Raw genomic sequence first — 23626 nt, 5'->3', positions numbered from 1 at the left:
CTGGAGAGCTGGGGTCACCGTCTGGTGGCTGGAAATAGAAGTAAGAGGCACGATTTATCACCCAGGGCCTGCTCAAATGAACCTAGAGCTGGAGGAGCCCAACAGGCCAGACCCCAAACAATCAGGGCTGGAACCAGTGGCTGTAAAACCTTTACCTCCCTCTCTCCTGCCCAGGCTGTCCCAGACATGTTCCAGCTGGTCCGAGCCTCCCTGGGAAGATTCCTGGGAAAGAGCTGAAGGGAAGGAAGCTCTGAGTCCTTAAGGCATCTGGACTGGCCCAGGCCAGCGGGTGATTGTGGAGCAGTGCTGGCTTGCTATCTCCCCAGGACTGCTCCATGAGGGAGACATGGAGCAGAGGGTGCATCTCCAAGGTCTCCCTGGCTAGCTGCTCCAGGTAGCAGGGCCCTGGTTGGTGGTGGCAAGACTCAAAGGATTATGCATCCTTCCCCCTGAGCTAGGAGTCAGCCTGCCACCCCTCTGCCCTCCAGGTTCCCTACACACACCAATCTCAGCCTTCCCCCATGCAGGCCTAGAGGGAGCTGGTCTGGTGCCACCCACTAGGGCATGCCTGTGGTGACAGTTGGTAAGAAGACTAGAATTTAGTAGGGGAAATGGTTGCCTGGTCATGTCCTAGATGCCGCAGGACCACCTCACAGCTTAAGAAGCACCTTTCTAGGAAGACAGGCCCGTCTGTGTCTACAGCACCTCTGGGCACTCTGCCCAAGGACCACCTGCCCCATCGGTCCATGGCAGGTCTCTGCCCCACCATGCCTTCCATTCAACACATAGTTGGTCACTTCTTCCTCACCTCCAGCCTCTGACAGGGCAAAATGATCAAGAAGCCTGAGGCAGGGAAGGAGATGAGCACCCCAGATTACCCTGGTTTCAAGGGGGCAGTGAGTGGGCACAGCTTTCAGGAGAAAGGAGGTAAGCAACACGCCCACCTGGGGCCATTCTACCCCCAGGTGAGAGGTGATCTTAAATGTGACCCCACCAGCACAGGCTGGACACCCAGCCGGTTCAGCGGCATACAACCCTACCAAGAGCTTCATCTACTCGTCTACTTTACAGAAGGGGAAGGTAGGCTCAGGAAGTCCTTTGATCTGCCAGAGCTTCTCGCTGGGAGATCTGCCCAGGCCTGCCCTCAGCTGCCACGTGCAGTCAGTTTCTAGGGCTGATGTGTACAAAAAGCCTCTGCCACCCTCCAGCCCTGGCTGACCAAGGTTGGGTGAAGCAGGGAAAGCAGCCAAAGGCATGGCCATCCAGCTCCTTTCCTGGCCTCTGTAGTCACTGGAGTCGAAGCCTTAGTCCTTTTGGCAAAGTGACACTGAAGGAGGCAAAATGCCTCCAGCCAGGACCTCCACCTAGGGATCAACTCCACAGCCCAGATCTGAACATCTCCCACAACCTTACAGGAATACTGTGTAACTCTACACTGTACTCAGAGAAGCTGGGTTATGTGTCTATAACAGGCCCAGGTTTCAAGTCACGTGTCTACCCTATCCAGTCAACAGGCAGCATCCCTGAGAGAGGATTAACATTGGGCTACCATCCACATTACATATATCACCTCATAGAATCTTCAAAAGCCCCCTAGACAGTGCTGACCTCAGCCCACAAAACTGAGGCCCAGATTCCATCCTTCAAGTATTGCTTGGGTCCATTTCCTTATCTGAGAAAGGAGGGATTCTTGCCCCAAGTGGAGAACAAGACTGGGCATACCCTGAGGGAGAGCTGTAAGAACAAGGTTGAAGATGGGCACTCATTTCCTAGCCTTTGAGCTGTTATGGAGGCTGAGGGTGTCCCCTGAAGACCATGAGATTCAGGTTCCATCCTTGGTTCCACACTCTGAGCTGCTGGCCGGAGTCCCTCTGCTGTGGGATGTATGGCAAATGTGTTGCTAATTAATCAATAAAACACTGATTGGCCGTTGGCTAGGCAGGAAGTATAGGCGGGGCAAGGAGGAGAATAAAGCTGGGAAGTGGAAGGCTGAGTCAGAGAGACACTGCCAGCCGCCACGATGAGAAACAGCTTGTGAAGATGCCGGTAAGCCACGAGCCATGTGGCAAGGTATAGATTAAAGGAAATGGATTAATTTAAGCTATAAGAACAGTTAGCAAGAAGCCTGCCACGGCCATACAGTTTGAAAGCAACATAAGTCTCTGTGTTTATTTGGTCGGGTCTGAGAGGCTGTGGGACTGGCAGGTGAAAGAGATTTGCCCTGACTGTGGGCCAGGCAGGAAAACTCTAGCTACATCCCTCTGCTCTGTGACCTGCTTGCTGGGCTGCCCCACCCCAGGGATTCCCTGTCTCCTCAGCAGGCCTCCAGCATTTGACTACTCTGCCTTGGTTCTACCAAATTCAACATCCAGCATCAAACCCTTTCATCCAAGGTTTTTCCAGATCTCCTGAGTAAGCAGGCACATTAGCTGGTCACATCGTTGTCCCTTTGCCAGGCAGGGACACTACTCCTTGTAAGTAGGCTAGGCTGTCTTAGCTCCAGCGTTCAGAGCCTCAGAGTTCTTGAGCCAAAGCCCCCAAAGATCCCAGTAGCCAAGTTCAACCACATCTGGTGGAGGTCAGGTCAGCGAGGACAAGGACAGACCTCCTGAGTCCAGACACTGTTGAAGGGGCCGTCCCCAGGAGTGACAAAGATGGTCCAGAAGTGCGTGAGCAAGGCTGACGCCTGAGAGCTGTGCCCTGAAGCCACCCCACACTAATCATCTTTATCAGAGGAGACCTACGAGGATCCTTCTCTCTTCAATGGAGTGTTTCAGTCCATCTACCTGGTCCTTTGGAGACCCTTTCAAACACAGTAAGTTCTCTAGCGCCATAGTGGCTCTCTAGGAACCAGAGGCCCTTTCACCATACACTCCACGAAATGGAATCCCACACTTTCTGGGAAGTAGTTCCCAGTTACTCACTGGCTAGCCGGACCTTAGGCTAGTACAACCTACACCGAACTCCTCAGCTAAGAGCTGGTCTGACCAGGGCCTATCAGCCTGCAGGGAAGAAGGGAGTGACTCAATGTCCATCCCCACTTCGAACACAGCAGCATTCCAGGGAATCAGCCCTTCTACACAGTATGGCTCACTCCATTTCCTCCTCAGAGCCCTGTGCTAACCAAGCCCAGAGGACCCAAGGTAGTGGCCAAATATTCATCAAAAATCACTTTGGCCAATGACCAAGACACCTGCCACTACCCTTCCTTCATTTCTAACAAATCACACCATTTCAAAGCCCAGCCCAAGCTGTCCCTGGCCCTCCAAGCAAACGCACTGCCCTCCACGCCACACTGCCCGCCTCCTCGAGTTCTCATAAGCCCCGTCGGGACTGAGGCACGGCACCCTCCGCAAGAGGAATGACTTGCCTCAGATCTGGTAGTAGCAAGTGACTGCAAGAGATCCCACGACAGCTCAGGAGCCCGAGGCTGACTCTACCCCACAGAAGCCACTGGGTACTAGGGAGAGCAAGGGCCACCACGGGGCTGACTGCCATTTGTGACGCCCTTCTTCTAGGGCCCAGGAAATGTGGGCATGGGCATGGGGGGACCACTGCTGGAGGCAGAGCGGGTCCCAACAGCAGCTTATTGTGAGGCCCAGACGCAGGAACAAGGGGACATTGTCCAGCTCCTGGGGCACAGCCTTATCTGATAGCCTCCCCATCGGCCCACAAGCTGTTTTCCAATTCTGCTCTTTTTCTCTAAAAAGGTTAAAGACACAGAAGTTAGGCAAATTCCCCATTATTTCGATGAGGGAGGGACCCAAAATGAAAAACAAAACTTGAAATAGTTGAAAAGCTCGCTTGACCGGGAGTGGGCTCACAGCTAAGGGTGGGTGAGTTTACATGGGACTGTTGCGTAAGGGGCTCAAAGTCACCCTCCAAACCTCAAAAGGACAGAGGAAGCTGCCGGGTATGGCCAGGACAGGGCTGGGACCAGGAGAGGCCAGCTACAGTTCAGGCCGCTGTCTCCAGATGGGACAGTTAGAGGACAGGAGCAGTGCAGGGAGACCTCTGGAGACACCTACAGGCTGGAGATGCCACAGAGGTTAAGAGCACTGGCTCTGTCGGGCGGCGGCGCACGCCTTCTATCCCAGCACTCAGGAGGCAGAGGCAGGCATGTCGCTGTGAGTTCGAGGCCAGCCTGGGCTACAGAGTGAGTTCAAGGACAGCAGGGCTACACAGAGAAACCCTGTCTCAGAAGAAAAAAAAAAAAAGGAGTGGTTAAGAACACTGGCTGCTCTTCCAGAGGATCTGGGCTCAATTCGCAGCACTGACATGTCAGCTCATAACCATCTGTCATTACAATTTCAGGAGGACCCAGTTTCCTCTCCTGACCACTGCAGGTACCAGGTACACACGTGGTGTCCAGATATACATACACATAAAATACCCAAACACACAAAATAGGGGAGTACCTGCACCACTGGGTATCAAGGTACACAGGTGGAGAGTGAGCCCTGGAGTAGACACACCATGTGAGGGAATAACACAGAAACACCAGCGGGCAGCAAGACAGAGCTTAGTATCAGTGCCGGCTGCACACAAACGTCTACACCAACAGATGCAGCTCTAAGTGCCTAGGTCAGCCAAGTCTCTAGACCTGTTTCCATCTGCCGGAGGAGGCACGGGTACCATGCTCATGGGGGTCACTCTAAAGTCAAATGAGACACCGCAAGAGGGTGTGCTCATGAGGCCAGTGCCAGCAACTGCCACCAGTCACTGTGACCATCCCGTTTCTTTATCCAACTCTTAACCATTCAGGGTTCAAGAGACAATTCTAGGCTACCCTTCTGGCATTTCCCAAGCTGCTCTCTGTTCACATTCCCCAACCATTCAACCTTTTTACTCCTTCCATCTTCTGTAGGATAGGACCAATCATCTTAGCTGACCAAACACCTAGGATACCTCAATTTTTTTAAAAAAAAGCCATGAATTCCCTTTAGTTAATTTAAAGGGAAAGAAGGTATGCATCGGGGTTCTACACCAGGCCTGGGACAGGTAAAAAATAGGAACCAAGTATGTCTCCAATGTTGATGCCCACCCAAAGACTACAAGTCATACCAGTTCTGGAGTGGCAACCCAGCACACTCTCCAGGTCCCATCAGCGCTCTGCTCTCAGTGAGCAGGCCTCTCTCTACCTGTGCAGCGGGCAGGCCTCTCTCTACATACCTGTGCAGCGGGCAGGCCTCTCTCTACCTGTGCAGCGGGCAGGCCTCTCTCTACCTGTGCAGCGGGCAGGCCTCTCTCCACCTGTGCAGCGGGCAGGCCTCTCTCCACCTGTGCAGCGGGCAGGCCTCTCTCTACCTGTGCAGCGGGCAGGCCTCTCTCCATACCTGTGCAGCGGGCAGGCCTCTCTCTACCTGTGCAGCGGGCAGGCCTCTCTCCATACCTGTGCAGCGGGCAGGCCTCTCTCCAAACCTGTGCAGCGGGCAGGCCTCTCTACATACCTGTGCAGCGGGCAGGCCTCTCTCCATACCTGTGCAGCGGGCAGGCCTCTCTACATACCTGTGCAGCGGGCAGGCCTCTCTCTACCTGTGCAGCGGGCAGGCCTCTCTACATACCTGTGCAGCAGGCAGGCCTCTCTACATACCTGTGCAGCGGGCAGGCCTCTCTACATACCTGTGCAGCGGGCAGGCCTCTCTACATACCTGTGCAGCGGGCAGGCCTCTCTCTACATACCTGTGCAGCGGGCAGGCCTCTCTCTACATACCTGTGCAGGGGGCAGGCCTCTCTCCATACCTGTGCAGCGGGCAGGCCTCTCTACATACCTGTGCAGCAGGCAGGCCTCTCTACATACCTGTGCAGCAGGCAGGCCTCTCTACATACCTGTGCAGCGGGCAGGCCTCTCTCTACATACCTGTGCAGCGGGCAGGCCTCTCTCTACATACCTGTGCAGCGGGCAGGCCTCTCTCCACCTGTGCAGGGGGCAGGCCTCTCTACATACCTGTGCAGGGGGCAGGCCTCTCTACATACCTGTGCAGCGGGCAGGCCTCTCTCTACATACCTGTGCAGCGGGCAGGCCTCTCTCTACCTGTGCAGCGGGCAGGCCTCTCTCCAAACCTGTGCAGCGGGCAGGCCTCTCTACATACCTGTGCAGCGGGCAGGCCTCTCTCTACATACCTGTGCAGCGGGCAGGCCTCTCTACATACCTGTGCAGGGGGCAGGCCTCTCTCTACATACCTGTGCAGCGGGCAGGCCTCTCTCTACATACCTGTGCAGCGGGCAGGCCTCTCTACATACCTGTGCAGCGGGCAGGCCTCTCTCTACATACCTGTGCAGCGGGCAGGCCTCTCTACATACCTGTGCAGGGGGCAGGCCTCTCTACATACCTGTGCAGGGGGCAGGCCTCTCTACATACCTGTGCAGCGGGCAGGCCTCTCTACATACCTGTGCAGCGGGCAGGCCTCTCTACATACCTGTGCAGCGGGCAGGCCTCTCTACATACCTGTGCAGCGGGCAGGCCTCTCTACATACCTGTGCAGCGGGCAGGCCTCTCTACATACCTGTGCAGCGGGCAGGCCTCTCTACATACCTGTGCAGCGGGCAGGCCTCTCTCTACCTGTGCAGCGGGCAGGCCTCTCTCTACCTGTGCAGCGGGCAGGCCTCTCTACATACCTGTGCAGGGGGCAGGCCTCTCTACATACCTGTGCAGCGGGCAGGCCTCTCTCTACCTGTGCAGCGGGCAGGCCTCTCTACATACCTGTGCAGGGGGCAGGCCTCTCTACATACCTGTGCAGGGGGCAGGCCTCTCTCTACCTGTGCAGCGGGCAGGCCTCTCTCTACCTGTGCAGCGGGCAGGCCCAGGCAGCAGTGCTGGAGCTCTGTCACAATGTGGACTGCTTCTGGACACAGTCCTGGAGCATGTCAGGACAAGGGCACAACCTCCTGGGAATCAAGTGCTGGACATAAACTGGGCTGTGCCTTGTTGGGAACATCTCTCCTCAGCCCTGTCAGGCCTGAGAACTAGCTGCTGAGGCCTGTACTCACTCCTGGCCCAGCTGGAATCCAGACTGGGTTAGGAGAAAACAGCCTGGTGGCTCCCAGGACTCTGGGAAGACAAACACCATCCTAAAAAGGGAGAGAGCCTGGCCAGCCAGCCTGGGAAGCTTCTCGGGAAGAAAGCCTGGAGGAATTCGTTCCTCTCAGGCCTGGGTTCCCTCAGTCCAGGACTTGAAGTAGGTCCCAGCAGAGTCACTATGAACCTGGATGACACTTTCCTTCACACACATACTGAGCCCTGGCCTGTTGCCTTCACACTACCCGTGGGATCCCCACACCACAGGACTGAGACTGTGAAAAGAATGCTACCAAAACAGGATAACGCATAACCGGCTACAAAGCAGCCTGCGGCCTGGCACCAGTGGTACCCACAGGACACTGACTTTCTCTGACCTACCAGGTGTTCTTCCCCTAGTACACACATCACCTCACAGCCTTCTCCCAACCACCACACACAGGTGTTAGCCAAAGCAGTCAGGGCTTCAAAGGAGCCAAGGGCAGTGGTGACTCTGCCACACATCAAGCCTCAGAGAGAGGGCTTCACAAGATCAACAGCCGAGAAACTAGTGGCCTGGTCACCCTGTCAGCCTAGTGCCTCAGCAAGGCTCTGTGCTCTTGTCTCACACAGGATGAAGAATCAGGCCCAGGAGTGTTAGACTCCCACTCTAGCTCCACCTTAAGTGACCTTGGGCCAACCCCCTATTCCCTTTGAACCCTAAACAAGTTCCTTCTCTTCTCTGGGCTGTTTCCTCACATGCTGAGCTACCAGGAAGCCTTCCATAACTCCCAAAGATAAACTCAAGAGACGGTCACTACCTAGGGCTACACTACACCGGCAACGGTACGACAGTGACGCCTCACTGCTGCCTGGGCCTCGCCACGGCTGTCTCGCTCCTGCACAGAGGGCAGCTTTCGGGACACCAACAGACCCGTGCTACCCTTCCCAGGACTAGGCACAGCCAATGGAGCCCGCAGCCCTCTGGGACCACACTCACCTATCACAGCTTACTTCCCCGAGTGTGGATGGGGCAAAACCCAGGACCTTTCTTTCCATCTAGGCCTCCGTCATCTTGCAGCCTGAATAATTTTGGGTTTTTAATCAATGGCTGTCAGACTTGTCAAATTACTTTGGGGGACCACAAAGCAGTTTTTAAACATTCATAAACCCCAGCAGAACAGCGAAGTGCCCTGAATTTTAAAAGAGAACCTAAGACCACTCAGTGGACAGGATGAGGTTTCAGTAATTCCAAGAAGAAGCTGAGGCCCAATGGCCGCTACTACTTCAGCTGTCAGCCCTCCCTGGTTCCCACGAGGAAACTCCAGGCTTGGTCTGCCGCTCAGAAAGACCAGGGAACAAGACATTTCCAAGCTTTCACCCTGTCTCCATCTCCCCAGGGAAAGCGTCTTCATCTGTATCTCCAGGCAGAGTCCGATATCCCGCAAGACACAGCACGACACTTAGGGCTCTGACTCCAACCACCTCAGCTTCTCGCCTGGCTCCATCTTCTCCTTGCACTCTCTGGAGAAGTTTCAAGGCCTTAGCCAAGATGTTCTGTCCTCTGTAAGTGAGCTCAATGGATCCCAGCCAAGGACACATCCACGTGTCCCTTTGGTCTGAGTGTTGGGGGTTCCTGACTGCCCCCCAAATACTTCCAAGAACATCCTCAATGGCCTTTGAAATAAGAATGCTCGTAGAGAATGATTGTGAAATAAAAATAAAAGATGAGCTAAGAAGCAAGTATTCCCATTCCACAGGGAGCAGCTTGCCTTGCCTAACTTAATCCCCAGTCCTCGGCCTCCAGGAAGCCTTCCCTCCCTTAGGATGGAATGTGTGGACACAGGCAGCATCTTCTGCCTCATCTTCTCCACCAAGACCCAGGTACCATGCCATGTGACTGGCTGTTTCCATTAGGGTGACACAGTTCATCTGAGGACGGCCTCCTACTCCAACCCCTTGGGCCACACTTCTGATAACTGGTTAAATGTGCCAATCACATATAAATCAGTGTGGTACATGTCATCCTAGAACTTGGGAGGCAGAGGCAGGTGGACCAGGAGCCCGAAGCCAGCCCCCACTACACAGAAAGTTCAACAACAGAAACCTACAAGCAAAACTCGGTGATCTGGGTCAAACTAGTAAGTCAAGAGTTAGTATTTGAGCCCTACTGCTGTGGAACAAGTCACCCAAGAGTGTGCTCTTGGTCTACAGTGCTGTGGTCAGCTCTGGGAGCCTCTATGCCCTGCCTTACTCTAGGCCTTCTGGCCCCTTCTCCAGTACTTCTCTGATACTCCTGGCTTCTCCCTGGCCTGATGGTGTGTCCAAGATGCCTCTCACTTGGTTCAGATCCTTCCTCATGTTCCTACAGCAAGGCTCCTAAAAAGCTTCTCTGCCACATGATCCCAGACAACCTCACCAGCTCTGCTCTCCACCCAGAAGCAGGCTCAAAAAGGCAGGTCATCTTGGGCAGACATCTCAGAGGCTCCCATTCAAGGACACATCTGGAAATAAGCATGTACACTCAGACTCCACCACTGGGGATGGCAGGCTTTGTGGCTACACAAGGTCCATGCCAGCACCCCCCAGGAGACAAAGACAGTAGACACAAAGGGCCAGCTCTGTCGCCTGCCAAACAGGCTGTCCTGTAGCTATACTACACTGGTACCCACCCACTGGGCAGGGAATAGAATAGCTGAATGCCCCCCTTATACCATCCTCAAGCCTGCAGACCCCCAGTGGGCGACAGAGCCACTGTGCCTCAAGCTGCGGCAGGAGGCATCCAGGAGTATTCATGGAAGCAAATCAGCAAGAGGGCAGCTACGGGCAAGCCAAGCTCCTATACTACAAGCAAGACTAGAACCTCGGGGGTGGGGAAACACAGCAAAGAAAAGCAGGGGTGCTCTCAAGTCCCCCCACAGCCATCTGCTGCTAAGCCACCCACCTGGCAAGTGCACCAAGGCACTGGCTTCACATTCCCTTTGGTTCTTCTGCACTTCACTACAGTTAAGGACACTGAGGCTCAGGGATGGCCCTCACAGTCCCTCTTTCCCACATTAGCCGACTCTACGATACACTAGCATGGTCTGTCACTGGCCATCTGGTCCAAGGCACCCCAGCAGTTCAGGACAATGCACTTAGAGCAGGCAGGTGTGAACCAAGCCAGCTGCTGGCCCTGCTCAACCCTTCTAGTAACCACTACATGGGGGGGGGGGGGGGGGGGGGGGGGAAGCCCACCTTTGCTCAAGGTGAGCCACTCCTGATAGGCAGGCTCATTTCCTGGCTGAGCTTGGCCCAATGGTCACTTGCCCAGCATGGTGGCACACACCTGTAATCCCTGCACCCAGAAGGCTGAATGAAGTTTCAGGCCAGCCTAGGCTATAGGCTACACAGCAAGATGCTTTTGCAAGGGGGAAAAAAAAAGCTCAGCATCTCCATAGGTCTCCCCAGCTCGCACTGAAAACTAGCTCTGCCCAATGTCACAAGTCACAGGCACCAGGGCCTGTGAGGAGGCTTGGGCATATGGTTCCAACTCCACTCTTCTCTGCCTGTTTGTTGAGGCCTCAGGTTTTCACCAAACCTATAGAAACTGGGTGCTGAAATGTAGCAACTTCCAAGTAACTACAGGAACTATGGGGGGCGAGAACTGCACTGGCCCTGCCTGTCACCAGGTGACCCTGTCTGGAAGGGCACCTCACAGGCAGTCTCACCTGCCCCGGTGGTAATGAGTGAGGCTCACACCAGACAAGAAGACTCCCAGGGAAGACCATCGTATCAACACCATCTGGTCTCTGACAAGCTCTCCAGCTACACCCAGCACATGCAGGACCAGACACAGCCCAGGAGCCAAGGCAGAGGGAGGTGAGGACAGCAAGGCTGCTGAGGGGAGATGGGAAGGCCCAAGCCTGAGAAAGCACAGCTCCACCCTGCCCAGCTGGACAACCAGAGCAAAGGCCAGGCTCCTTGGAGACCAGACTGCTCCCAGCAGTTCCTGGCATTTCCCTGTTTACAGTACCACGGGCCTGCAGAAAGCAGCCCTGCCACACTGTCACCAGGTCCCCTGGCTTGGAACTAAAAGCAGCAGCAGCAGCAGCAGCACCACCACCACCACCACCACCACCACCACCACCACCCCCCTTGCTGGCTTCCCACTTGCAGTAGACCCATCCCAACTGCTTCCAAGTCCTCGGCCAGTAGTGACTATCTGGGTAGAGCCACCATCACTGGAAACTGAGTCACTCTCAGGCTGGCCACCTGTGACAATCACTCCATCTAGTATGGGCAGCAGCCCCGGCCCATCCAGGCCTCCCTGGCTCCCTTTTGCCCAACCTCTACTAAGGCTACTCACCATGCTTTGAACACAGCTACCAGTTTTACCAAGTTGGGGACAGAGGCCAGGCCAGTTACCTAGCCACTCACTGGCTAGTCCCCACCAGCCTCAGTCAGGCCAGCCCTGTGCCTGCTTCTAGACACAGCACTCCAGTCCTATCCACTGGGACCAATCATGGCTAGTTAAACAAAAGCCATGTTCCAACTCTCTGTAATTCTCTTAAAGAGCCAGCATCACAAGCAGGTCTTCTGCAGGAACTTAAAGGTACAGATCCCCTTTTCTGTACAGGAAGCAGGAAAAGTGAAATAATGAGTCACGATCAGATTAGCAGTCTTAGGCTTCTAAGGGAGACTTCAGGCAAAATTCTTAAGAGTTAAAATCTAAACTTCACTAGAAGGTCCCAAAGCATTTGAAACAGAAACAGTAAGACTAATTCTCGAGTACAGACTATAAACGAAGGGAACCCTGCCAACTCTGAACAATCCCTACTTCCAGACAAGGCTCAGCGCTCCTGGTCCAGTCGGCTTTACTCCCTCAGCTCCCCAGACAGGCGCTACCATCATGCCTCTTCCAGATGAACACTGAGGTCAAGAGAGGATTTCTCCAGGATTCAACCCACAGGTCAGTCTATGTCCTGCTGCTGCTCCCTCCCAAGAGACCAGCTTTTCCTATCCCAACCTTAGGTCTCACAAGATCCACATCCTTTGGTACCTCTCTCTCCTAAGAAAGGACAGCACTAAATCATTTGTCTACAGTGCCCGGCCACTGGGCTTTCAGGCTGAGCCCCAAAGTCCTGTGAGGTCTCCCTCTTCGGCTGCCACCTTTATTTTACATACAGGAGTCAACAGGAGACAGATGCCAGGAGAAAGAGAGTCAGGGAAGGCAAGAGGATGGTCTGTAGGCTCTGAAGATATACGGACACCCACACAGACCCCCAGGTCCCCCACAAACAGGTGGTGTGGATGGAGGCAACAGATGAGACCCAATGTCCTTTTTAGCCCAAGACTCAGAACACTGAGTCTATCTACAGGGATGGAAAGGGTAAGGGCCATAGAATGGGGCTCCCCCGCCCCCCGTCAAGCCTGGGCAAGGGAAGAGGGGGGACAAATGCCTGACTGCCTGGACCCCGGGTCCTGACCTGAGAAAGCTGCCAAGGAGGATGAGCCACTCTGGCCGAGAGTGGTCGGTTTAATGGGGGCTGTACGGCTCACCTTGACCAGGAGGAAGCCTCAGGCCCAACACGGCAGGGCTAAACCACAGAGCCTGGAAATCAAGTCAGTCTGAGGGTCTACAGCTGTCGGCACTCAAACCTGAGCCTTACCACTCCCTACCCTGTCTCAAGCCTCCCTCAGTTTCCTCCTCTGTAAAATGGGCTATTTCAAAATAACATTCACTTCCCAGGACTGAGAGCAAGCCTGGCTCCACTGAGCACTGAGCATGCAGAGGCCAGTCTCCAGCGTGCTGAAAGAGCTGGCAGGCTGGAAGGCACACATCAGGGACAAGCTTCCAGGGTAGTGAAGTAGGTAAGCCATTTGTCTCTAGGAAGGAATTTTCAGAGATCCCAGCAGGGTGACTGAGATGATTGCCTTTCCTGTAAGACAATGAAGCCTGAGAAAGGATGAGATCTAGCAAAACCCTTTGAAACAGCACACAGCCTGCTTTAGTATCCAGCCCCAGTTGAGGCCCAATGAGTAGGTAGAGGGCAGGAAGGAAGGGGCCCTAAGCCTGGGGGTGTTGTTGGGAGGCACCCTAAGGCTTCATCTCCCATGGTAGAGTCTGTCTCACACCTTACCTTTGGGTCTCAGCCCCACCCCCACTTCCCAGGTGTCTCCCCAGCTTCTGAGATCAACTAGCTTGTGTACAGAAAGAGTCACCTACAGCTGCTGCACACAGAGCCTCCCCAACAGCCAGAGGTCCCTACAACACAAACACTCCAAGACCCGCTAAGCTTGAGGCCTATAGCTCCTTGAACCTGACGCATCTGTTTTGTGTGTTGGGTAGCACTCGAGTATTAATAAGTCCAGGGCAGCAGGAAAGCCTCCAGTCCTGGCACAGTCCACGGCTGATTCCTGAGATGCAGCAGGAGACCCAGTGCTCAACTGGCTGGCGCGGGCTTTGCATACCTCAGCTACAATTGTGGTCATGTTTCTCAGCAACTGCAAGGCCTTCACTTCCCAGGGCCTCAGTTTCCTTGTGTATAAAATTTATATAATATAAAATTTCCTTGTGTATAAAATAAGTACTATACCCCCACCTGAAGACAGCATAGGTAAAAACAACTGTTAACCAGATTCAGAAGAGGCATTTAACCAAGTAATGGGACCTCGAGGACTCACACACTTTAGTTATTCACAGGCCCAGAGCACCCACCAGGGCTCTGCTGTCCACTAGACTGCAAGCTGTCCGTTACCCTGCACAACAAATCAAAACACATTCTAACTCTTCCCAGAGCCAGCAAGGCCTTGGGACAGAGGTAGAGGGGCTAAGTATGTTAAGACCTCAAAATTTGCCTGGAAATTCTGAGAAAGACCCCTGGAGAGGCCACAGACCCAGCAGGCCCAGATGTAGGGCCTGGGATGCAGGGAAAAGTATGGAAGTAAAGAATGGGGGCGGGAGCCGGGTCAGCAGTCACCAGGGCAGCAATGAGGGGAGGGCCCAGAAAGCTGCTGACACTGGGGGATGTCAGAGCCACTGAGTAGGGCCAGGTCACCTGAAGCATGCTGGTGAGCCGGACAGCTTCTGTCCCTGCTTCCTCCTTATATTCAACACATCGGTTCTGATCACCAGAGGCCTTTGGGTTGCCACAGCCAACACGATCTGAGACCCAGGCCCTTATCCACACCAGGGCCCCCTCATCCTTCATACGTGTCTTTGTCTTAACTCTCCTCCAGGTTCCACAGGGCTCTTCCCTGTGGTGACATCATCTACACCCTCAAGTGTGCTCACAACTCCAACTTTGTACCACTTCCTCCCTAGGAGCTCCAGACTCCTATCTCATGTGGGAGTCATATTCCCACCCCTCTCCATGCCCCAGAGAACCTCAGGCCTAAAAGGCCTCCTTTCCCCAATTCGGTCTCTCCCATGGAAGCACAAAGGGCCAGCAGCCTCCCCTGTACTAGACTTCCTCACTCCACTAGAAGTCAAGAGGACTCTTTAGGAAGGCAAAACTCTTAAAACCTACCAGTGGGTGCTGGATTGATGGCTCAGTGGTTAAGAGCATTTGCTGCTCTTGCAGAGGACCCAGGTTCATTTCCCAGCACCCACATGGTGGCTCACAACCGTCTGTAACTCCCAATTCCAAGGGACCTGATGCCCTCTGACCTCAGTGGGCAACCAAGCACCTGGTGCATACATTAGGGCAAAACACTCACGCACGCACGCACGCACGCACGCACGCACGTTAAAGAAAGTTAAAGAAAACAACAGCAGAAACCTCCCGATGACTCTTGGTGACTCCGCAGCAGAAACCTCCCGATGACTCTTGGTGACTCCGCAGTAGGAACTCCGGGTGAACTCTGAACTCCTCCCCAAGTGGGAGGGGGTTCAAGTCTGCTCTACAAACCCTTCACTTTTTACTAGTATCTGCCTGTTCTGACCTTATCCAGCAATGCCCTGAGGTTCTTGGGTGCCCACCTGCCTTGGGGATACACTACCTGAGATAAGAGTTCTTACTCTACCCCACTTTCAAAATAGATGGTTTCTGTCCTCTCTTGGACTTCATCTTCCTTCATGGACTCCTTACTCCACGTCAGGTCCTTCCCTGCCTCCATCACTCCTCAGCAAAATACCTGGCTTGTTTCCTTCAGAGCACCTTGCTCATTCAGCCAACAGATATTTACTAGGTGCAAACTATGTGCCAGGTCCTGTTTGAGACACTGGGACACAGGTGCTGAACAAAGCCAGTCCCAGACTTGCAGGCGGGGGTCGCTTACTTATTTTTACCTATGTCTTACCATAAAGGGACACTGTGTGTGGCCAGGGGCTAGGGCTGTTGCATATGTCCTAAGAGAGTGTTTGATATGATGTCAACTATGAACCAGCACCTGCAAATCAAGGACCAGAGTAGCCAAGGAACCAAACTCAGAAAAACACGAAATCCAGAGCCCGCCCACGCCCTTAGGTGAACAGGAAGGGCTTCAGAGCTGCAAGGGCCCAGTGGTTCCGTCCTTGGGGACTGACGGGTGCACATGAAGCAGTTCCATTTTACTGCTGGAGAACCAACAGAACGGTGATGCACACCAGAGCACCAGAAAAAGCCTTTACCCTTCAATCTTGAGGTTCTGACGTCGTCTGCTCAAGCAGGAAAAGAAGAGTGGCCCTTAGTGTCTGGATCTACACGAGGTCCAAAGTAAGCTCTGCGCCTACAGTTGTAACCACAGAGGTCACCTCCCCAACCACAGCTTCTCTGGGCCAGGGTCAAGAGCCAGGGCATGGGGCACCCAACTTGCAGGTGTCCCCAGCTTCACCTGCTGGTTTCCTGGTCCTTGTTCCCCAAGGGGAGGGCGTGGCTCCTATGGCATGGGAGCAATCTACCCAGCAGCCCCAACCCCACCCCTGTTCTCCCTCTCTTGGTTGAGAAGAGAGATCTGGAGAGATCTGGTTAGGTCTCAGATCACCACTGCAGTGTATGGGCAGTCCTCCTAGTGACAGACACACCTCCAAGGAGATCAAGGCTCTCAGCCTACAGCCCTGCCCCAGCCCCCACACCTGGCTGAGTGCACAGGAGAGGGACCAGGAACCAGTGCCCCCTTCCTCCTTCCCTGCACATGCAGGCACAGGCACAGACCTGGACAATGGTTGGAGTGTAGGCCCCTCTGCTGACCCAGGCACCTGAGGCCCCGAAGCCAGATGAGGCTTCCGTGGATGGCTGGACCTCCACAGAGTAGCACCTCCGGTGCGGCCCAGGATCTTGCCAAGGTTGTCACTGAGGAGTCCAAGGCCACAGAGGCCCATTCCCAAGGGTTGTACAGACCTAGGTGGCCAGGGTGGACATGTAAGAGGTGAACCCAAAGGGCTCCCCTTCACCACAGAGCACACACTGAATCCATGTCCTCTACGCTGAAACTCCTCAAATGTCTTAAACACAGAGGCAACAACATCTGGAGAACAAGAGGAAAATTACAGCCTTCCAGACAGGTAACCAGGAGGCCTCCAGGTCCAAGAAGTCAGAAGGGCTCTTGAAAATAAACAGCTTCTCCTAGGCGGCGGCGGCGGCGGCGGCGGCGGCGGCGGCGGCGGCGGCGGCGGCGGCGGCGGCGGCGGCGGCGGCGGCGGCGGCGGCGGCGGCGGCAGCAATCTCCCAGGGTCTCTGGTGGAAGCAGACTAACAGGAGCAACTCCAGGAAGCCAAGAGCCTCGGCCCAGAGATCCTCCCAAGCACCTCCCCTGGAGTGCTGGCTCTGCCCTCTGGAATCCCGCCCCTGAACCTTCGCTAGCCAATGCCCAGCAGCCCCAGTTAGATGCATTCTGGTCTCAGATCAAAAGATCAGTCTCGGGAGGGCCCTTCCCACTCTCCACCCCCACATCCATTATCACCCAGCTCCGTTTTCTTCATAGCAGGGATCTGAGGTCATCCTGCTTTTTTCTGCTGTAGTCTCCCCTTCCTCAAGAACCTTACTAGTCCAGCCCAGTAAGCCCAGAACACCTTGAGCTGTGGTGTCTGCCAAAAAGTAAGAACTTGATAGGCGTTTGGAATCTGTGGACGTATTTTCCTAGCTGGTCTGAGACAGGCCAGCCAGAGCTACACTAAGGAGGAGTTGGAGCACCAGATTTGAGGGAACCCCTGTACCTCTCCACCCTCCCCCACCCCAGCAGTCCAGGCCTCCATCGGCTGGCTCCGTGGCCCCGGGCACTCTCTCCTGACCCCGCCCCTCCCATTCTCCCAGGCCTGCTGCCTTCTGTTGCATGGCTTGAGACAGGTGGCTGCCCTCCAGTGCAGGCTGAAGCAGGAAGATGAAGCAGTGGGGATGAGGACAATCTGGAGGGAATGGGGGCTAGGACCTCGGGCTTGTGCCTATGTGCCCTTGCAACCTCCCTCCAGCCCCCTCCAACTATGGCTGAGCTCTAAAAGCATACTGTGGACTGAGCTGGGCACTCACTGCAGGAGAGAGGTGAGCCAAAGACGCCCCACTTGAGGGGTCATGGTCTAGCTCACACTCACACAGCCAGAAGAGCCGGGGCAAACACCCCTCCCTCTTGGCGGCACTACCACTTCCAATCAGACATTCTAAAAAAGCAACACAGAGCGAGGTCCAGAGAAGGGCACAGGTTTGCGGACCACAGTCACTGGGGATAGAAACAGGGAAGGAAGCTCAGCTCAGCTCCTGCTGTGGGTATGGACAGAAGCCCTGCAGCTGAGAAGGTCCTGGGTCCCAGACAGCAGTCTTTTCACTTTGGGATGGTTTCTCTACTGGGCCAACAGAGCAAGGAGCTCCATTTAGAGATCCATCCTCGGGTCACACCATATGCAGCCCTCACTGTAACGCGCTACGGTAACACTGTACCGCTGTAGCTCTGGGACGGCACCCCTGGTCAACCAAACATTTCTGCTTGGCTCACCCTTTCCCACACCACAAAGGTGAGCCACAGCACCAGGCTCCACTTACTAAGTTTCGAGCACCAAGGCGTCAATGCCCCTTCCCCTAGAGCCACCAGGCAAGAGAGCTGATCTAGAGCTTCCCTGTCTTCAAGGGCTTCAAGTCCCCAAAGGAAACAAAGACAGAAAGTGGCTGGTAGGGGAGGCCCCCGTCCGAGGCCATACTCTTCTGGAATCACCGCAGGCCCTAGTTCTGTCCATGGCAACTGGAGTCTGCTCTAGACTGTGTCTAGCACCTAGTGTGCACAGGATTCTGCAGGGGCAAATGTAGGGCTGGTGAAGAGGCTGTACTATTGGCCCGGGTGACTCCAATCTTAGGGTATCCAGCTTACTTCATCTTGCTGGGCCCCAGTTCTGGATTTAGCTGAGTTCTGGGCATGCTGGGCCAACACCATCTCATCTGGCCACATATGCACCTGCCCATCCCTCAGGGTCCATGGCCTGGCAGGCTCCTAGTCAGCCATGGTCTTCCTTTGGAGGTCAGGTTTACCCTTTCAGTTTCTAAGTCTCCGTAACATTTTCTAGCAGGAAGAGGAGACAACATATTTACAGAGTACGGGACCAGCAAAGCCCCTGGCTCCACCACGGCCAAGCCAACAGGAAAGAAGCAAACAGAACCTGTCCTCTAAGCACCAGGTGCTGGCTCCAAGCCAGACCAAGCCCAGGTTCATGATTGTGCACGCAATGAAAGGCAGGACGCCACTCCCCACACTAAGTCAGATCCACAGAGACAGTCACTTACACAAATGACCCAACTACGTCTAGAAGCAGATGTGTCTCATTCAAATACTCCTTCCAACTGGAAGCCCTCCTGGATTTCGTCCAGGCAGGAAGCCATTCCCTGCCAGTGAACCTGCATTTGCACTCCTGAGACAAGACATCAACCTGTAGCCCAAGTTGGCCTCCGATTCAATCCTCCTGCCCCAGCCTCCCAAACACTGGCTTTCCGTAGAAATCATAAACGTGTGCCACCACGCTCAGCTTTTACCTACTTCTACTATCTTGTAGCAAACAAGGCCTCAGAGCAGGACTTTTGCTCTGTGTGACAGCAGTCACAGGAAGGGGTCGCAGCTGACACAAGCAGAGGATGGACTGTATCCTAAGTTGGCTGCTACACTCACCAGCTGCCTGGTCTTGGAGAAGTGTATCTTCTACACCCTCCAGCCCCAGCTGGAGGTGCACAGTCTAAAACCAACAGGTCTGAGGGCAAGCTCTCCTGAAGAGGCCCTATCCAACCTCAGCACACTCCTCCTGCACAGCCACACAGCCAGTGCTAGCAACCTTAAGACCCTTCCCTTCCTCATGGCCACATCCCCCATCTGGCTGTTCCACCTTTTAAAGCCCAGCTAGGCTCCTCCCATTTAAGGGAAGTCTTCCCCACCCCCACCCGCCATGGGCCTGCATGCTACTTCTGGATCTGCCGGTCCTCCTTGGGGTCTGTTCATCTCTGGTTCAAGGCTAAGGACTCCACAATGCATGAAGAGCATACACACCCTATAGGCCAGTCTTCTCACCAGAACTCAAGGCCCAGGCTTCCTCTTTCCTATCTGAAGTTGTCATTACCAACCAGGCAAGGCTCTCTGTGGGCTCTGGAAACCTCCCCCTGAAAGAGCTTCCCTTTTTGGGTGTGACAGGAGAGTGAGCCTCCGACTGTAAAGACACTTGGAGGCCTTTTCTGCATATCCCTGGCTCATCTTTGCTGTCACTGAGGGTACTTCCGGAGGGGAGAATGAGGAGAGGAAACCCGGGTTTCCACTGGCAGGGAGCCTGTGTGCCTGCAGCACACTTGCCCTGACTTTGCAATGGGCCGCACAGCGAACAGCACTCCCCTGCCAGACCTACCCTAAACTGATCTTGTGGAGCGTCAAGGGGCCAATGCCCAAGAACTGAACTCTTGAAACCACCAGCAAAATACGTAACCCTCCCTCTGCTTCTGCCAAAGTAACTACCACAGTCCCACATTCCTCTCTCCTTTCCGAGGAGGCTGCTCTCTAAGGACAAAGCCCCCCCCCCCCCCCCAGGAGGTGTTGCTATAGTCCGGGACCGCCTCAGGATGAATCTGCAAGTCATCAGGGCAGCACCAGTGAGGGACCACTGCAGAGGAATCAGCCAGGCTCTTCAAGGGCAAGGGCCTCTTAAGACCCTTGCTATCTACACTTGGCTGATGGTAGGATGTCAGATTGAGGGCCAACTCCAGGAAGCAGCTTCAGTACACCCCAGCTGTTAATTTATGTGAGCACATCTATGCATGTATGGCTTTATCAGCACCAATAAAAAACACGTGTCCCGGTGCCTACTCTGTGCCAAGCCAAGAGTGAGGTATCTTATATACATTATCTCCTTAAACCTTCGGGGATCTAAGCCTGGGCCCCCACACAACTTCTGCCCAAGGTGAAGCTGAAGCAGAGGGTAGGGGTGCTCCCTGAGGTCACATAAGATAGTCACTGGTAGGAAGCTGGAGTTCATTGCTCCAGGGCCTACTGTCTCTACCTGCGGAAACTGCCCCTCCCCACACACACACACACATGAACTGTGTGGGTGCTTAAGGAAAGCTGTCAGTCCACAGCCCCAAATTCCCTTCCTCTTCGCCTGCTCAGTAGCCCCATCTCCTCCAGATAAGCCTAGCGAGCTCCCAGCCTCCACCACTGCCTTCCACCAGCCTGGATGCACCACCCTCATCTGCCAGGCCCCCAAGCAGGGCTTTGAGGTGATCACTGAGGCTGGCAGAGAAACCTGGAACCTTTTCCCCTACTGAGAGGTTAACACATGTTGGCTCCCCAAATGTAATGTTTCCATTAAAGCGTTCCGTGGGAGTAAATTCCCACCCATGTGACACCTCCTCCGAAACAGTAAATTTACTTGAACAAGCAATGAGACATGGTCAGCATTTCCTTTCTCAGCTGTCAGACTGCCAAGAGCTGGGCAGCAATTCACGGTGTGCCAAGGATTGGATGTTATCAGGAGGCAAAGGACAGGGTGACCATAACCTAGCCCTAGGGCCTGTGCTAGCATTACCCAGTGCTCAATGCTCCCCATCCTTAACTTCTCCAGAGATACAGCCACTCACTGGGCTCTAACTAGTGCCGCACTTGTATCCCTAAGTCAGCTGTTACCTAGTCCCCAAGTCCTGTCCCTGACCGTAAGGCACAAGTGTCACCTTGTGTCTACACTGGGCTACATGTCAATGTTCAAACATGTTTCTTGAAATTCAAACCCCTACACTGTACCCTTATCCCCAACCCTGGGGCCATCAGGAACAATGCCATGGAGTGACCTGGGGGATCCCGCCACTCCCTCATGTCTAGTGGCTGCCATGAGAAGTCAATCAAACAGCCAGGCGGTGGTGGCACATGCCTTTAATCCCAGCACTCGGGAGGCAGAGCCAGACAGAACTCTGTGAGTTCAAGACCAGCCTGGTCTACAGAGCGAGATCCAGGACAGGCACCAAAACAACACAGAGAAACACTATCTCAAAACAACGAGGAGGAGGAGGAGGAGGAGGAGGAGGAGGAGGAGGAGGAGGAGGAGGAGGAGAACTGGTCAATCAGAGCTGAGGCCAGACCTACATACAAGCCACTGCTCTCCTTGCTGCTGCATGTGGCCAGAGAGCTGGTCTACAGCAAGGTGGCGTTCACAGTCCCTCCCAGGACTCCCCATAGCCCTGTCCTCCGATGGCCTGGGCCCGGCCTTCCTCCCAGTGTTTTCTGCGTCTGTGCTACAGGTATCCTGCACAGTGCTGCTGTGAGCTGCCACCGACCACTTTACCAAGACACACATCAGAGAAGGATCCCCACCCCTAGTTCACAGTCCCATTAGACAGCCTGTCCAGGCTACCTAGTCAGGGTCCCAAGCATGGGCAAGACACCTGTCCCTGCCCTTAGGAAGCTGGCGGTTTAGTGGAAAGGGGAAGCAGACACGACAGGCTACAGGCCAGAAGAGGCCACTTCACTGTCCAGTGTGGGGTCTGACGCTCCATGGGAACACTGCAGTTCTGGGAGCCGAGAATGGGAATGGCCCAGATCACCCCTTTCTGAGCCCTACAACCCCCTCCAAACTCTGCCTGGCACACAGGACATCTCTCATTGCAAGCCAATTAGCCCAGGGCTGGCCACTGACATGCCACACCCTGTTTACACCAGGACAGCCCAGCCCTGTGAGGTAGGTGCCTTGAGTAATGCCGTGTTTACAGGTACAGAGTGGGGCATTCTTATTTCCCCAATCCACAGAGCTTGTAGGGCCTGCTGTGCCTAACTCCAGCAAGTACGAAGCCTTAGTTCCCCACCTGCGCTACCGCTGCAGCAGCGGTGGCCTGGTGCTGAAGACCTAAAGCCTGTGTCCTGGAGGTGGAGGTCACGTGGTTTGGGAGCCTGAAAGACACTGGTTCAGTGGTTTCACACATCACTCTTCTCTGCCAGAGAGAGCCAAGCCTGCTGAGGATGGCCAGATACAGAATTCTGACTGGGGAGCTTGGTGGCAGAGAGCCAGCAGAAGACTCAGTAGTGACGGTTTGCAGAGGAAACAGCTGAGCACAGCAAAGAGAGCACTGACCCAATTCAGCTCCATTCTGTCTTCAAGAAAATGATCGAGTTCAAAAGAATAGCTTTCCCATGTCCCCAACGGCTTTGGAGGGACGGAAAGGGGAAGGGGACCAAAAATGGCCCCTGGGCCCACTGTTGGTTATCTTTGCATCATTAGGCCAGGCAAAGGCTTCTTACTTTCCGTGGTGGCCAGAGGGGTTGGACACAACTGAGAACCCCATGGCTGGGCTTGGTGGGTGGTCCTGTTGGTCTGCTCATCTCTACAATGGGAATCCTACAACCTCCACCCCTTCCGGTGTCAGCAGAGCTGATCTGGAAAGGCATACAGGGTAAGAGGTCAGATGAACAGGAATGCAGGCCCAAAGCTGTCTGGACTCTGAGGAGAATGTTTGAAGTGAATGGTTTAGGGATATGTAAACTGGTAACTTGCTTGCTGGTAACCAACCAGGAAACTGGAACACCATTCCACCCCATTGTGTGAGACCCCACCTGTCTGTGGGCTACAGCTGGCCGTGAGCCACCGCGGGCCACCTCTAGTTTAGTGACACGTTAATTTACGCTGGGATAGTGTTCTCCCCCTGCTTACTGTTTTAGTTTTTCTTTGGCTCCTGAGGGGCTGACTCTTACCCCTCACCCCACCACCAGACTGCAGGAAAGAGGGGTCTGCCTGGCCTGGTTTACTTTAGAAGGTATGGGGCCTACTTCCCTCCTCGGGCAAATGTTTTATTCCTTTTTAGCAAAATGGGGGCTTCTGAGAGGGCCAAGAAAGAGAACCAGCTTAGAGATGAAAGCATTACCAAGTGTCCCCAGGAGCATCCAGGGCAGGGCAGCCCACCTGGGAGGCTCTTGACTGTACTGAGCGCAGGGAAGTAGTCACCTAGGCTCCTCAGCCTCCGTCTTATGCCTGGTACACAGGAGGTAAGATCTGTGGGACGCAGTGTTGCACAGATTAAATGAGCCGCTGCTGCTGCTGCCAAGCACTTGGGAGGATGTCTGGCACATAACAAGGGATCAAAACCAATAGGTATTATTATTCCTGTTGTGTTATCTTTAGTGAGAAGCATGCCAGAGGATTCCGAGTGGGTGACTGCAAACGTGTTAGCAGCCGAGGCCACCTATAATTAGCAGTCATTACATATGCAAATGTCTGCACAGCAGCCAGAGCCA

At 54.5% G+C, this 23626-nt stretch overlaps 1 protein-coding gene across 5 annotated transcripts in view; it reads right to left on the bottom strand.

Moving 5' to 3' along the window:
• The window catches only part of Dab2ip (DAB2 interacting protein), a 193360-nt gene that overhangs the window by 25169 nt on the left and 144565 nt on the right, over positions 1-23626 (bottom strand). The window contains exon 1 of one of the 5 annotated variants that reach the window (XM_059260166.1): positions 16114-16517. The exons of the other annotated variants lie outside the window; for them this stretch is intronic. Coding sequence (XP_059116149.1) covers positions 16114-16280 — 167 coding nt within the window. The 5' untranslated portion in view covers positions 16281-16517. Of the gene's footprint in view, positions 1-16113; positions 16518-23626 lie in introns of those variants that run through there. 5 annotated transcript variants of the gene reach the window in all.

Source organism: Peromyscus eremicus, chromosome 4 (genome assembly GCF_949786415.1).
Source record: "Peromyscus eremicus chromosome 4, PerEre_H2_v1, whole genome shotgun sequence".
NCBI lineage: Eukaryota > Metazoa > Chordata > Mammalia > Rodentia > Cricetidae > Peromyscus > Peromyscus eremicus.
Note: the sequence above shows the minus strand (reverse complement) of the source record. Positions and strands in the feature narration are given on the sequence as shown.